This window comes from Miscanthus floridulus, chromosome 12, assembly GCF_019320115.1.
Source record: "Miscanthus floridulus cultivar M001 chromosome 12, ASM1932011v1, whole genome shotgun sequence".
Lineage (NCBI taxonomy): Eukaryota > Viridiplantae > Streptophyta > Magnoliopsida > Poales > Poaceae > Miscanthus > Miscanthus floridulus.
The window spans coordinates 37,373,843-37,386,852 of record NC_089591.1 but is presented as its reverse complement, the minus strand read 5'-3'; the positions used below and the strand labels follow the sequence as shown (position 1 = coordinate 37,386,852).

General features: G+C 41.9%; 2 protein-coding genes across 3 annotated transcripts; both read right to left on the bottom strand.

The window, feature by feature from the left end:
* Positions 1-1,791: 1,791 nt before the first annotated feature.
* Positions 1,792-5,708, bottom strand: LOC136497690 (cytochrome b-c1 complex subunit Rieske, mitochondrial-like). Its single transcript, XM_066493539.1, has 2 exons — positions 5,437-5,708; positions 1,792-2,661 (listed from the first exon to the last, which is right to left on the bottom strand). The coding sequence occupies exons 1-2, from the start codon at positions 5,612-5,614 to the stop codon at positions 2,024-2,026; spliced, it is 816 nt and encodes a 271-aa protein (XP_066349636.1). The 5' UTR covers positions 5,615-5,708; the 3' UTR covers positions 1,792-2,023.
* A 308-nt stretch (positions 5,709-6,016) lies between these two features.
* Positions 6,017-12,247, bottom strand: LOC136497068 (glycine--tRNA ligase, mitochondrial 1-like). Of its 2 annotated transcripts, none has more exons than XM_066492850.1 (9): positions 11,677-12,247; positions 9,642-10,024; positions 9,439-9,556; positions 8,918-9,112; positions 8,567-8,791; positions 8,177-8,236; positions 7,466-7,546; positions 6,980-7,385; positions 6,017-6,426 (listed from the first exon to the last, which is right to left on the bottom strand). In XM_066492850.1, exons 1-9 carry the CDS (start codon positions 11,998-12,000, stop codon positions 6,137-6,139), a joined length of 2,082 nt encoding a protein of 693 aa, XP_066348947.1. In that variant the 5' UTR covers positions 12,001-12,247; the 3' UTR covers positions 6,017-6,136. The 2 variants fall into 2 exon arrangements, with proteins under 2 accessions (XP_066348947.1, XP_066348948.1); XM_066492851.1 differs by lacking the exon at positions 11,677-12,247 and adding an exon at positions 11,321-11,632.
* Positions 12,248-13,010: the final 763 nt, after the last annotated feature.

Here is a 13,010-nt window from a genome sequence, read left to right as displayed (position 1 = left end):
TGGCCATGTGCGGTTTGAGTACCTAGTTTCTTCGTTATCACGATACGTAATTCTACTTTGCCACGTATGTGTATACTCTCCGATCCCTAGAAAATATTTTGCCTTCTGTTTACGTTTATGTTTCGGTATATAAATATGCGTGTAGTTGTTTAGCAACCCAAGATGGAAATTGTTTATTAGGGTAACACACTGGTTATGGACTTATGGTTACAATATTAGACGTAATTGCAACGCTGTGTGTAAAGATAATGATAAACACATTTTCTAAGTTTGTCGAGCGCGGGAAGCAACTGCAATGCATTTTGTGCTTTCTTTTAATGTCCAAATAATCCTATAATTGAGTTTTAAGCTATGCTTGTTATGTGTTGAGTTAAAACTTTTATAGTAAGTTTCTCTTGTTTGCTAGGGACGAAGTGTAATTTCACTTGCTTGCTAGGGATGAAACCAGATTCAGTTTCTTTTATCTAAAAAGCAACACCTCGATGGATGCATAGCGGCTAAAGAACTCGAGATCTACAAGGTTTCTGAGCCTCTAAGCACGATAGGACCTTGATTTGAGTTCAGTTTGAATATATAAAATGAGTCTTTCGTAAATATTAATACTTTTGGTACGTAAATATTAATACTTTTGGTATCATAAATATTTATTTGGTATCATAAATATTGATACTTTTTTTTGTCTATAACTGGTCAAACTTAACGTACTGGAACATAACACTATACTATAATTGTATTCTTGCTAGGCCGGACATGTTAACCATTTTGATCACACAGCGTGAATCTTCTCTTAATGTTGGCAGACCCGCAGTTGTCTTGTGATGATCTTGCTTCCATGTTTGTCGGCCATAAGCCCACAACCTGAACGTGTTGTCATCGGCCGTAGCAGACAAGAACGCCACATGAAGATTGCCTCATCAGTTATCGTATCACTACCGGCAGTAGAAGTGGAATACTCTCTTCGTTCCATAATAATTGTTGCTCCGTGATTCAAATTTTGTCCCATAAAAAGTGTCATTCTAGACTACCGATCCTACCATCCACTAGTGCAACATTATCTCTTCCAACTCATCTTTTCCTCTTCTATCGTCGCCTCCTCAGGCCGTGTGACCACCACCACCGCCGCCACAACACACACACACACACTCATCTACAGCACCCCACCGGGGATTGGATGGGCGAGGAAGGATCTGACCGCGCGTGGCGAGGAGGCATGCTTGCCCGCCCATATGGGCACAAAGGTCACATGCACTCCTAAGTGGAGGAGTGGCATCGGACGCTGGAGCACCAGGCTTGGAGAAGCGCAGGAGAGAATGCCATCACCGTGGGTACCCAATACAACTATTATCGTGAGACAGAGGAAGTATATGGCATTCCACAATAGCATCAACACGGAACAATCAGCGAGCTCATGTAATTCGACCCCACACATCCAAGGCAAAACTATCACTAGTAACCAAGTAACCAGTTCATTCAGGGTGTGTTTGGTTTGAGGAATCGCTTCATCTCAGATGAGGTGGCCCATCATGAACCCATTCCTCAAATTTGGTGGAATGACTCAATTTCTTGTACTGTACTAATTGGCTTATATGGAATGAGGTGATGATATTCCATCCCATAAACCAAACAACAAAAAAAGTGAAATGGGTAGATGATGGACTAACTTATTCCTCAAACCAAGAACACCCTTACTTCACATCAGACAGACGAATAGAAAAAACAATAGTGAGTGCTTATTCTTCACACGATAATGTGCCAGAACGATGTAACCAATATCCTTCCTACGGTGTCCCAGAAAAATGAAGTTCCAAATGACTTCCAACTTACATTTTAGTAGCAGCACAGTATCACATTATTTTGTACTTGAAAAATGCACTTTGGCAGATAACAGTCCACCATCAAGGCATGGCAATGATCCTCGTGAAGCAAAAATTTTAGCCAAACCATAAAACGAAGAAACAATATAACAGCACAGCAGGGATTCACCTGAGTGAAGTAGATAAATAGACAGGTGGTTTTTGAGCTCTTAGCCTATGAGCAGTTTGTTATCCTCCATGAAACTGTAGGTCGGGACCTCGAGGTTGAACGGCGCAGGGCCCTTGCGGATCCTCCCAGAAATGTCATAGTGGGAACCATGGCATGGGCAGAACCAACCGCCAAAGTCTCCTGCGTTTGGCAGTGGGATGCAGCCGAGGTGAGTGCACACGCCAATGACCACCAGCCACTCAGGGTTCTTCACACGCTCTGCGTCCTGCTCTGGGTGGCGCAGGGATGCCACGTCCACACTGTTGGCAAGCTTGATGTCGTCCTCCGTCCGCCGTCTGATGAAGACTGGTTTTCCACGCCACTTCACGGTCACTGTGGTCCCTGGCTCGATGCTGGAGAGGTCCACCTCAAGTGAAGCAAGGGCAAGCACGTCCTTACTTGCTGACATGCTCAGGACAAACTTCAATACGAGGAGACGCAGCAGTGATGCGTATATGAACCTCCCACCACTCAGGACAAAGTAAGCAAAGGCACGCTTGCTGGGATCTCCAGGAGGATATCTTTCATGGTTGCACTCATCATAAACCACCTTAGGGTTAGGATTCTTCACAGCAGCCACAGTTGCTGGGAAGCCAGCATCTTGGTTCCTTGGGACAAGTGTTTCAGTTGAAGAGAAACCTACATAGAGTAAGAAAAAACTGTCACGCAACCCATGTGCAGATATAAACAAAGAACAAACGATAGCAGAGCATTCAAACTCCAGACAAGTAAAAGGTATATCAACATGGGGCTATGTTAGGATAAATCCAGTGAAGCATTTCATGGAATTAAATGGCAACACTGAGTAAAGTTGGAACATGAAGGAACCACATGTGCTCCAGTATTCTTTTGCTTGGCCTACTATTGATCTTAGTAATAACAGGCATATGCTATTCTTGGACAAACAGAAAAATGAGGAATATTTTTAAAACAAGCAAGTACCATAAACTATTTCTTTAACCTTTAAGACAGTGCCCACTGTTGTGGTCCTTGCCAGCAGGACCAGGAGAAACAGATATATACACACTAGATTGTCATTTGCAGCACAATAACACAAGTAAATCACCAAAGGTGACATGACACAAGTAACGACAGGAATATTTAGGTCTCTAGAACATTAAGAAACAAGGGAAGCCATCCAAGCAGTAAAATTAGACTTACACAAAACATGACAAATGCAGTAAAATCAGAAGTTCAGATACTAGCTCTTTTTTTTTTCTTGCGATTATGCCTGTAATTGTATCCTCAAATTAATGTAATAGTACAGCACTGTCATGATAGTAACCAAATTCACCATCAATTTAGCAAGCTGTTACCGACATGCTAAAATCAAGGGAATAGAAGTATGAAGATGGTCTCTGGACAGAAACACAAGTCTTCAGTTAAGAGTCAAATCATTCAAAGGAAATTGAGGAATATCGATAAAATCTGGAGCTGCATACAAGTGCCATAAGCACCAGAAAGCTTCTTAATAACTCAATTAATACCACTTTCTTTACAACAGAACTGATAATGATTTCTTTACAATAGTTGCAGAGATCATTGATCTACATATCCTCTAAATATACCGACAAAACTCTAAAACTAGTTCTTTAGGGACCATTTGTTTGTTCAAAGCATCATTTAACAAGCATAGTTTTCACTTCTGTTTAGTTTCAACTTCTCACGGAAATAGAAAGCATATAGCATTAGATAAAACACACACTTATAGTATGTAAGAAAGATAAGAAATTTATGGGAGAGCTATATGTACAGAAAATGGAGAAAAGTAAACAGATGTCCATTAAAGTGTTGGGAGATGATGCAGCAACAACGAAATGTCTTTGGCAAAGGCACCCCAATCACACAAGGAGGTCAAATGGTGAGGGATTATTATTGTGGTCTGAAGGATCTTGGTGGGAATTTGTATGGTGAAAGGAGATTTCCATACAACCCTACTACTCAAGACGACAAGACACAACGATACTACCTTGCCGCTTCAACCTCCAGACGTGTGGCCAAGACATCATAAAGTCACTGCACCACCTCCCAAGACTCTAAATATACATATGTTTCTCTTCCCACCATCGGAGACATGTCCAACGGAGACCTCCAGAGGCACCGGTGCGTAGTGGAATCCTAAGCCAGGATAGTAACGTGAAGAGAAGCAGAGGAAGACCGAAGTTGACTTGGGTAGAGGCAATAAAAGGAGACTTGAAAGGATGGAATATACCCAAAGACTTAGCCTTAGATAGGAGTGCTTGGAAGACAGCTATCCACGTGCCTGAACCTTGATTGCTTCTGCTGGGTTTCAACTCTAGCCTACCCCAACTTGTTTGGGACTTAAAGGCTTTGTTGTTGTTGTTGTTGTTGTTGTTGTTGTTTCTCTTCCCACCATCAGTACACATAGTTCTCATGTACATTTCTGATCTTCCATACATATTATGTGTTTTCTCTAGTTGCTCCAAAATACTCATTTATAAGAGAAGTTACAAATAAACTGAGCAAATAGACACTAGTTAAATGAAGTATATGAAAACAAATGCAAAGTCTAAATAAATAAATACTACCTTTGTGAGCGCCAGCTCTCTGGTGCTAACAAACCTTGCAGTTTTAGATTCAGATTTTAGTCATATACGAAGGGCAGCACTAGTGCAGTGGTAAGAGTCTCTCATTTGTGTCATGGAGGTTCGGGGTTCAAATCAGCCTCCTTGCAGAATTAGTTAAGGGTAAGGCTGCCTACAAAATTCCTTTACCAAGACCCAACTAGTGGGAGCTTTGAGCTTGGTATGACCTTTTTTTGTACCAGTTGAAATCTTGCCCATCTATCGTTCACAAGACTGATTCAGATCAGAATTATCACCACAGTTTCTCATGGTAACAACACTTAGGTTTGCAGATTTTAGTAATATATCTCAATTCAAATAAATATAGTCCACTACTACAACGACATGTAGCAAGATTAATCCATGCTAGAATGATCACTACACCATAGCAAGTAAAGGGAAGACAGGTGAGTGCAAAGCCCCAACACACAAATATCAAGGTTTTCGGGGTAAACTAGGGCATCCATCAGAACATAGACCACCCATCTCAAGGGTATATACTTGTTTTGCAGAACAAGGAACCCTCCAGAACTCGAGGATTCTGATCCTCATCCAAGGCAAACCAACATGAGAAGGCGGAAGGACCTTGTGTTTTATCAATGAAATGTTCATTCTCTATAATACTATAATCACAGTAACAATCAGCATATCCTATGCAGGCTTTAGGCTAAACAGAACCACGCCATCATCGAGAACCCAAACAATCATCCACAACTTCGCAAAACTGGCAATCCTCGTATCGCAGATCAAGCCCGACGGATCCCGATCCCAATCCGAGCCAAATCTACACGGAGACAAGGGAATCAGGCGGAAGGACGCGCGCGCTTACCCCTGGCAGCGACAAAGAAGGGGGAGTCGATGGAGAACCGCGGCTGGCTCCGGTCGCGAGCCGAGTCGTCGTCCCGGTCGGGGGCGCCAGCGCCGGCGAGGGGGCCCCTGGCCGCCGCCGCCGCGGCGGGGCGCCAGGAGAGGGAAGACGAGAGCCTTCTCCCCGCAACCCGCAGCATCGTGTCGTCCTCTTGCTCTTCTCCGCCTCCTTCGGTGATCTAATCTCGGCTAGGGTTCGCGCCTGGACGCACGACGCACGGAGGCAGAGAGAGAGACACTAGTGGAAACGAGAGAGGCGGAGAAAAAATATGGGTTGGGGGCGGTGGGCTACGCTGGCCCAATATCAGTAGCCCAGTTTGGCTGTATGGGCTTTTGGCTTTACTTTATTGGGCCTAAATCCTCTGGCTAGCCTGCTTTCAAATGAGATTGCATCGCCAATAAAAAAAAGAGGCTTTGTACCAATGACAAGTGGGGCCTCAACATAACTGCAATTCTGCTGGCGCTCGCTCGTGATTACTCAACCAGGACCGTGCACATTTCAAGCTAGCAACATTACAGTTCATCAGGGGTGACACAGGATGAAATGAGGTAGCAGAATTTACGAGTCCAACATAACAACGTAGCTACTGTTTGTTTGTGGAATCTGGCTACTGTAGGTTTACACGACAACTCATTATGTTTCTGTTAAGAAAGGAACTGTATCAGGGACCAACGATTGTTGGGTGGTGTTGTGGCTGCGCCTCTTCAGGGCTCGCCTCTTCCTCGTCGGCTGCCGAGGTGGTATGCGCCGGGTACCTCCACATGATGTCAGCCCAGGTGCTCTGCCCGTCCGTCACTTCCTTCACCACCGAGGCCACCTCGTCCACCTCCACGCGGATCTGGTCCTTGCTGTCACGATCGCGCACCGTCACGCTTGTAGTGTTATCGACAGTGATCGCCAGGGGTACACCAATCTCGTCCGTCCTTGCATACCGTTTCCCTATTGTATTACCTGTAACAAAAACATCTACGGATCAGAAGGATTGAAACTTAGACCTTAATTGCAGCATTGGACCCACCTCAATAACTTTATCTCAAAGAACAAATTCCATGCTTTGTTTCATTCAATCAAAATATTCTGGAAAAAGGAAGAAGAGCAAGCACATCTGAGTCCAACAGCATAAGATTTAGAAAAATGAACTACTAGGGGCAATGTTTGGATCCTGCATAGCTAATAGTTAGCTGCTAAAAATTAGCTGAGGTCCTAGAACCTCAGCTAATAAGCCAGCTAATGTCTTACCTATCAGTCTATCACCCAGCTGACAATTAGCTGTTACATGGTTTCTCCCAGCTAACACAGCTAATAGTTAGCTAGGTGGATCCAAACAGGGCCTAAGAGACATAACCAACTTAACAATCAACCAAGAAAACATGGAAAGCTACGTCTTATCTATTACAACTTTAAATGTACAAGTTGCCAAAAAAAACTAACAAGATATGAAAAGTAGAACTTAGATAAAAGTGCCATAGAACATAAGCACAAGTCTACTTATTTGGTCATGTACCTGTTATGTCGATAATATGTGAAATCCCTGCTGCTGTCAAGGCCTTTGAAATTTTCTTGGCAACAACCTCAAATTTCTCAAGCTTGACCAATGGAAAGACAGTGCACTTTATTGGAGCAACAAGAGGGGGGAAACGGAATACGTTTAACTGCTCATCCTCTGTCTTTCCAGGCCTTTGGTAGAAGCAGTGCTCGAAAAGGCAGTATATAATGCGCCCAATCCCAAAAGATGGTTCTATAACAGAAGGAGTAAATTTTCTTTGGTGTTCCTTTTTCTTCTCGATGTTAATTGAAACCATGTTTTTCTTTATGGTAACATCCTTCCCAAGAGTACACACCTTGAACTCAACCTCCCCCTTGGATTCCAACACAGCTTTCATATCCAAAGCTTCGGTCTCAGTCATGGCCTGTAAGAAGATAATAAAGTAAATGAAGATCAACGCAACAGGAACATAATATAACAAGTCAATGCAGGTATGAAACTTACTTCCAATGATTCAAGAACCATCTTCTGGCTCCCTTTGAATGCAAGACCAAGTTCCTTCTTTGATGGTGTTATAACTAATTTCTGAATATGCCAAAATGAAACTTGTTAATAGCAAAGCAGATAATTTAAGAAACTGACCAAAACATCACAGCTTCATAGCTATGATAATGACTGAAACATTTTTTAGAGGAAAATAATGACTGAAAACATTGGTGTACAATAAAAGGAAGGGGCAATTGCATGGATGCCCCTGTTTTGAACTCCAACTACTCATTTGCCCTTGTTTTTTCGACTTTGCAAGATTGCCCCTGTTTTTCAAACCTGAAGCAACGGCATGCCCAATTGCATGGATGCTCCTGTTTTGAACTCCAACTACTCATTTGCCCCTGTTTTTTCCACTTTGCAAGATTGCCCCTGTTTTTCAAACCTGAAGCAACGGCATGCCCCTGCTCCGTCTATGGTCTGTAACGGTGTTAAGTCAAGACTGAAAAGACACTTTTGCCCTTGCATTGTTGCCCCTGTTTTTTAAATGAATTTGCAAATATGGACCTATTATGACTATTTGGACTGCATTGTTATCAAATTTTGAGTGGATTCAAATATATTTCGAGTTATAGTTGGCATTTGAGTTAATTTTGTTGCTATTTTGTTAGGATTTTACTAGAATTTGACAACAAGTAAATTGCCCCTAAAAGGAAATGTAAAACTCACCTCCACTTCTCTGGGTTCTGCAAACTTCTCATGTGCTTCAAGTTTCTCGCCGCTTTTATCCTGTCCAATACCAACATTAGAAAGGAGTTCTATTATGATGTAGGTGCAAAGGAAAATTTCAGAATGGGGCAAATAAAGTCAGAGCTTTAGTTATCGAACTCAATTATTGTTTAACTATTTAATTGTACAACACAAAAACAAAGAAGGCTACCTTTTCATAGCAATAACTATTTGACCATAATAAGGATGGGGTTTTTTAAAAGAGTAATAACTTTATTTAATTCAAAAATAAGAGATGCACCGCTCCTTGCTCCTTAGCTTGATAATATAATGAAAAACCAACCAGCAATTCCAAGAGTGTACGTATTCGATGATGATACTGATACATACCGAGTGGGCACGTAAGTCAAAGGCAGACCTATCAGCAATTCCAACACACTCAATCCAACCATAGGAGCATTCAATCTCTGCATCCCAACAATCAGCAGCATAATGAGCCATTTCATTTGGCAGATGTTGACGGAAACGGAGACGATCTTTGTCAATCCCAAGTTGTGTCAAGAAAAGGTAGACCCTTCCAATGAAGTAGCCAAGGGTCTCATTGTTCACAGTTCCCTGCAGTTGTAGCATAAATTACTTTGAAACAGCACAAGTTTAGAAAATTATATCAATAGTAGCAAAAGAAGAGCTCAGATAACATACTGTCAAAATAAATAACAGAGAAATATCTGAACATAATACCTCAGATACAGCATTTCTGAGTTTAAGTCTTGTGGCTGACCTTCCGACCATTTGATCCTCTCTTGGAAACATCAAGAACTCTAGATCAGAAACATCACCAAACTTTGGATGGGATTTGTCCTCTGGGTCCACAAAGTGCTCAATTTCCGCTAAAGTAAACTCACGGACTCTCAGAAGGCCTTGACGGGGAGATATCTAGCAAAAGAAATTTGCTTCAGTCGAGAGAGTATTTTGGTAGGGCTCTACGGTTACAGGCTTACAGCTAAAGGCAATTAATGTGATCATTCCCATTTTACTTTCCAGTTTACCTAAATAGTGAACAGGTTATTCAAATAATATTTTATACTATCTGGATACCTTAGTAAATAGAAGATGGCTTTAAGTGTACCAAACAAACCATGATAACCTTTGATGTCCACATTACATTTATGATGGCAAATATGTTAATAAGAGGAACTAAATACTACAAGATATGTTAATAAAAAACACAGGTCATGAACAGAAGCTTAATGAAATCATGCCTCATTCCTGAAGGCTTGACCAATTTGGGCTGCAGCGAATGGCAGCTTGTTGCCATTATAGTAATACAAGTCTTTGAAGTTCACAAATATACCCTGAGCTGTCTCTGGCCTCATATACCTGTAAAACCAAGGAAGCAGATGCACTAAGCTAGAACGAACATAGTGGAAATATAGTGGAATTTATTCAGCCATTATTGTCTTACCCTGGGCTCAAACCTGATGGTCCAATGGAAGTTTGAAACATGAGATTGAAAGGATACGGATCTGATAATGGGTTCTTGGTGTCCGGAGCAACAATCCCATACTCCTTAATCTTAGCACCCACTTGTTCTGCAGAGAGATCATCCAGGATAGCAAGAACTCTATTGTATTCTTCTAGCATTTCTGGTGACAATGTGTGATCCTTCTCAAGCTTATCCTTACAGAAATCCTTCAGCAAATGATCCGCACGGTAGCAGTTGCCTGTCTTTTCATCTTTAACCATTAAGTCTGTAAATTTATCAACATGTCCAGAGGCTTTCAAGACAACTTCTGGTGTCACACATGGACAGTCAACCTCAAGCATCCCTTCCTCCAATACAAAATGCTAATAAAGAAGTTGAGCAGATAGTAAGCAGTGATCTATAGTACATTCTCATAATGTACTGAAGACATTATAGCTAATACATGTAGGCACTGGGGCAAATAAAGTGAAAAACAACATAACTTTCAAGAGTTGAGAACTTAAGGATGCAAATATAGTTTGATCTTATTGCAAGCAGTGTTTTTTAGCAGAAGTTTTTGTTACTACCTGCAATAAAATCGGACACTCCTGACAACAGATTTCATCTTTTCAAAGCAAGGTGGTTTTCACCTCGTACGCGTCCAACATACATTTGGTTAAAAAAATACATGAAGGATACTTTACCACATGTCCCATGTCATGATTTATGCAAATGTTATTCTCATTTTCTCCCTTACACAGATGGAAATGGAAACATTTTTAACAACCGTCCTAATGTAAGAAATCATAAGTTCAGGTGGATTCAGATTTGAGAGCATCTAGTTATCCATACATAGAATTGGAAAGTTGCAACTTGAATTAAGACCCCTTCCCTTAAATGTGCGTGAGATTTAAATATTGAGTAAATTTCGCAAGACTACAGGTACTCTGACAAAACAACATACTTAAGCCACCTTATCACAGAAGTACAGATTGAAGTCAGCTTACCACAAAACTACCAAACTTAATGTTTTCCTTTAGAAGATTTAAACACCTACAGCCACCCAGGATTCTGTCCTCTAAATCTCCGGTTTTGTGATACTATTCCAAATACTCAGTTTGGTGGCACACAGATGCATATAGATTAAATGTGGTTTCAAAATACAATTGACTGTAAATATGTAGTTTTGCCATACTATTTGATACTGAATATTCAGTTTGTTGAGACTGATACATAGATTTAAATATGTAGTTTCATGGTACAATCGACTCTAAATGTGCAGTTCTATGAGGTGGCACAGATTGTGATAACTTTACTCTAAAAGTAGTAGTTCTGGTAAAGTTTACTCATAAATATATTATAGTGCATTCCTTTAGTCACAGCAATAAAAAATAATTCATCTAAATATCACTAAAATAAAATCACAATACGCATTGACATTTGAGAGCATCCTAAACAATACATGTACTTTTGACTTGTACACCTCAGTACCAATTGATGGCAACCATTCCCACTAACATCACAACACACTAGATTTAATTGATTATTTTATACAGCACAAGCATGAAAATTTTCACTATGTGACCCCTGAAACATTGAAACTGAGAACATTAATCTTCTACAATCCAGGAAATCAATGTAGTCTCCTAATCAGCAAGCTTATGAACCAGAGCAATTACCAAGGTTTATAATCAGCAGAACAAGCATAGTTTGGGTGCTAGCGCATCCAGTAGCCACCTTTCCCTTTCACTAAAAGGTAGGTAGCCAATTTCAGCAATTAACTGATACCACACCACACATGTCGACGTCCAAATCCAACACGGCACAGCGAAGGTACACTATCGCAAACAAAGGCCCAGTCAACCTTCTAGTCGAGACCAGAGCAAGTAGATCAAAATCCAGCACCCAGCACTCCAACAGCTGCCCTCTTTCGCGTCAATCCAGAATCAATCAAAACTGAAAAATGTGACGCCTTTGCCTCGAACGTACCAAGTAAGAGAGCTAGGTATCTATCTGCGGTGTAGTAGTACAGTACCTGGCGCCAGAAAGCGAGGACGTTAGCTTTGACGGCGCAACCTGGGGGGCCGTAGTCGTAGAGCCCCGCGACGCCGCCGTAGATCTTGAAGGAGGGCACGAAGAAGAGCCGGCGCTCCAGCGTGTTGGTCACGGCTGCGCGGAACGCGTCCCGGCTCATCGTCCCCGCCCCACCCGCCGACGGGGCAGGCGCAGCCATAGCCACGAGCTGCCGCGCTGTCGGGGCTAGGGTTTTGGGCGGGCGTCGGAGCAGGAGAGGTTTTGCGAGCGGCGCGCGAGGCGAGGGCGACGAGAGGAGGAAGAAGACGCGGCGGAGCAGGAGCATCAGATGGGAAGCGGATCGTGGGGCTGACGTGTGAGGCCCACTAGTCGGTGGCCGCGGTTGCCCAATGCCCACACTCGCTGGCCTGGTGAGTGGGGCATCGGTGGCGTACCCCCGGGCCCACGGGGAACCAGATATTTCCCAGTGCAGATAGCAAACAGAACCATTGTATAAGTAGGCCGAAATTTAGGCCCGTTGCAAGGGTGGTTCTAGGAGTAAAAACGGGCCCATTACGAATTAGAGGTATGGTGGCGGGTTCTGAAAGAAAGGTTAGTGGGCTATCTGCTGTGGGCCCCTGTTAAACAAGAGATGTGAAACTTCTATGGTCCTACTGTGATGCCATGTTGTGTAATGTGAAGTTTAGTCAGGAGAACATTAAAGATTTCAGTAGAAATTTTGTTTATATAAATTCATTTATGAATAGGCACACAATCAAATACATATACGTACACTCGTACATATATAGATTTTGGTATTGATAGGATCACAGGTGAACAAACGGCCTACCTCTTAAGGCCAGTTTTAGGAGGAGTTTCGTGAGAGTTTCATTTGCATTTAAAAGGCTACCACATATAATTTTTTTATGACATGGCAATGTGTTAATTAAGAAAGAGAAGAAATGAGTTTCATGGCGATGAAATTCTCTGGGCATAATTACCAACTCTCTATGAGTCTTAGAATTAAATGTCTATGAAACCATGAAATAAAACTTTACATTGAGATTGGGTGTTTCATCCAAGTTTCATTTCATTCTACGTGACATGACAGTCTTGGAAATAACGCAATGAAACTCTCCATTGAGACTGGCCTAAATAAAAGAACTGCCTCTCAAAATCCTCTTGTAGTGTAGGCATGATCCGAGATGAGAACAACTTCAAGAGTCTTTGTATTCTTCTGTATCGAAGAAGAATATATATTTTAGTGTAAAAAACCACCAACTTCTTCAACTAGATCTATGAATATTAACATTCTCTATTTCTAGTTTCTGTCTCGCCAAAGATAGAGAGTAGAGC

What these genes read in the sequence shown, in the direction of transcription:
- LOC136497690 (XM_066493539.1), bottom strand. Translation starts at nt 5,614, where the DNA reads ATGCTGCGGGTTGCGGGGAGAAGGCTCTCGTCTTCCCTCTCCTGGCGC. An exon ending in CTTCTTTGTCGCTGCCAGGG is followed by an intron (nt 2,662 to 5,436) that starts GTAAGCGCGCGC and finishes TACTCTATGTAG; the next exon opens with GTTTCTCTTCAACTGAAACA.
- LOC136497068 (XM_066492850.1), bottom strand. Translation starts at nt 12,000, where the DNA reads ATGCTCCTGCTCCGCCGCGTCTTCTTCCTCCTCTCGTCGCCCTCGCCT. An exon ending in TCAGAAATGCTGTATCTGAG is followed by an intron (nt 8,792 to 8,917) that starts GTATTATGTTCA and finishes CTACAACTGCAG; the next exon opens with GGAACTGTGAACAATGAGAC. An exon ending in CAGAACCCAGAGAAGTGGAG is followed by an intron (nt 7,547 to 8,176) that starts GTGAGTTTTACA and finishes TGGCATATTCAG; the next exon opens with AAATTAGTTATAACACCATC.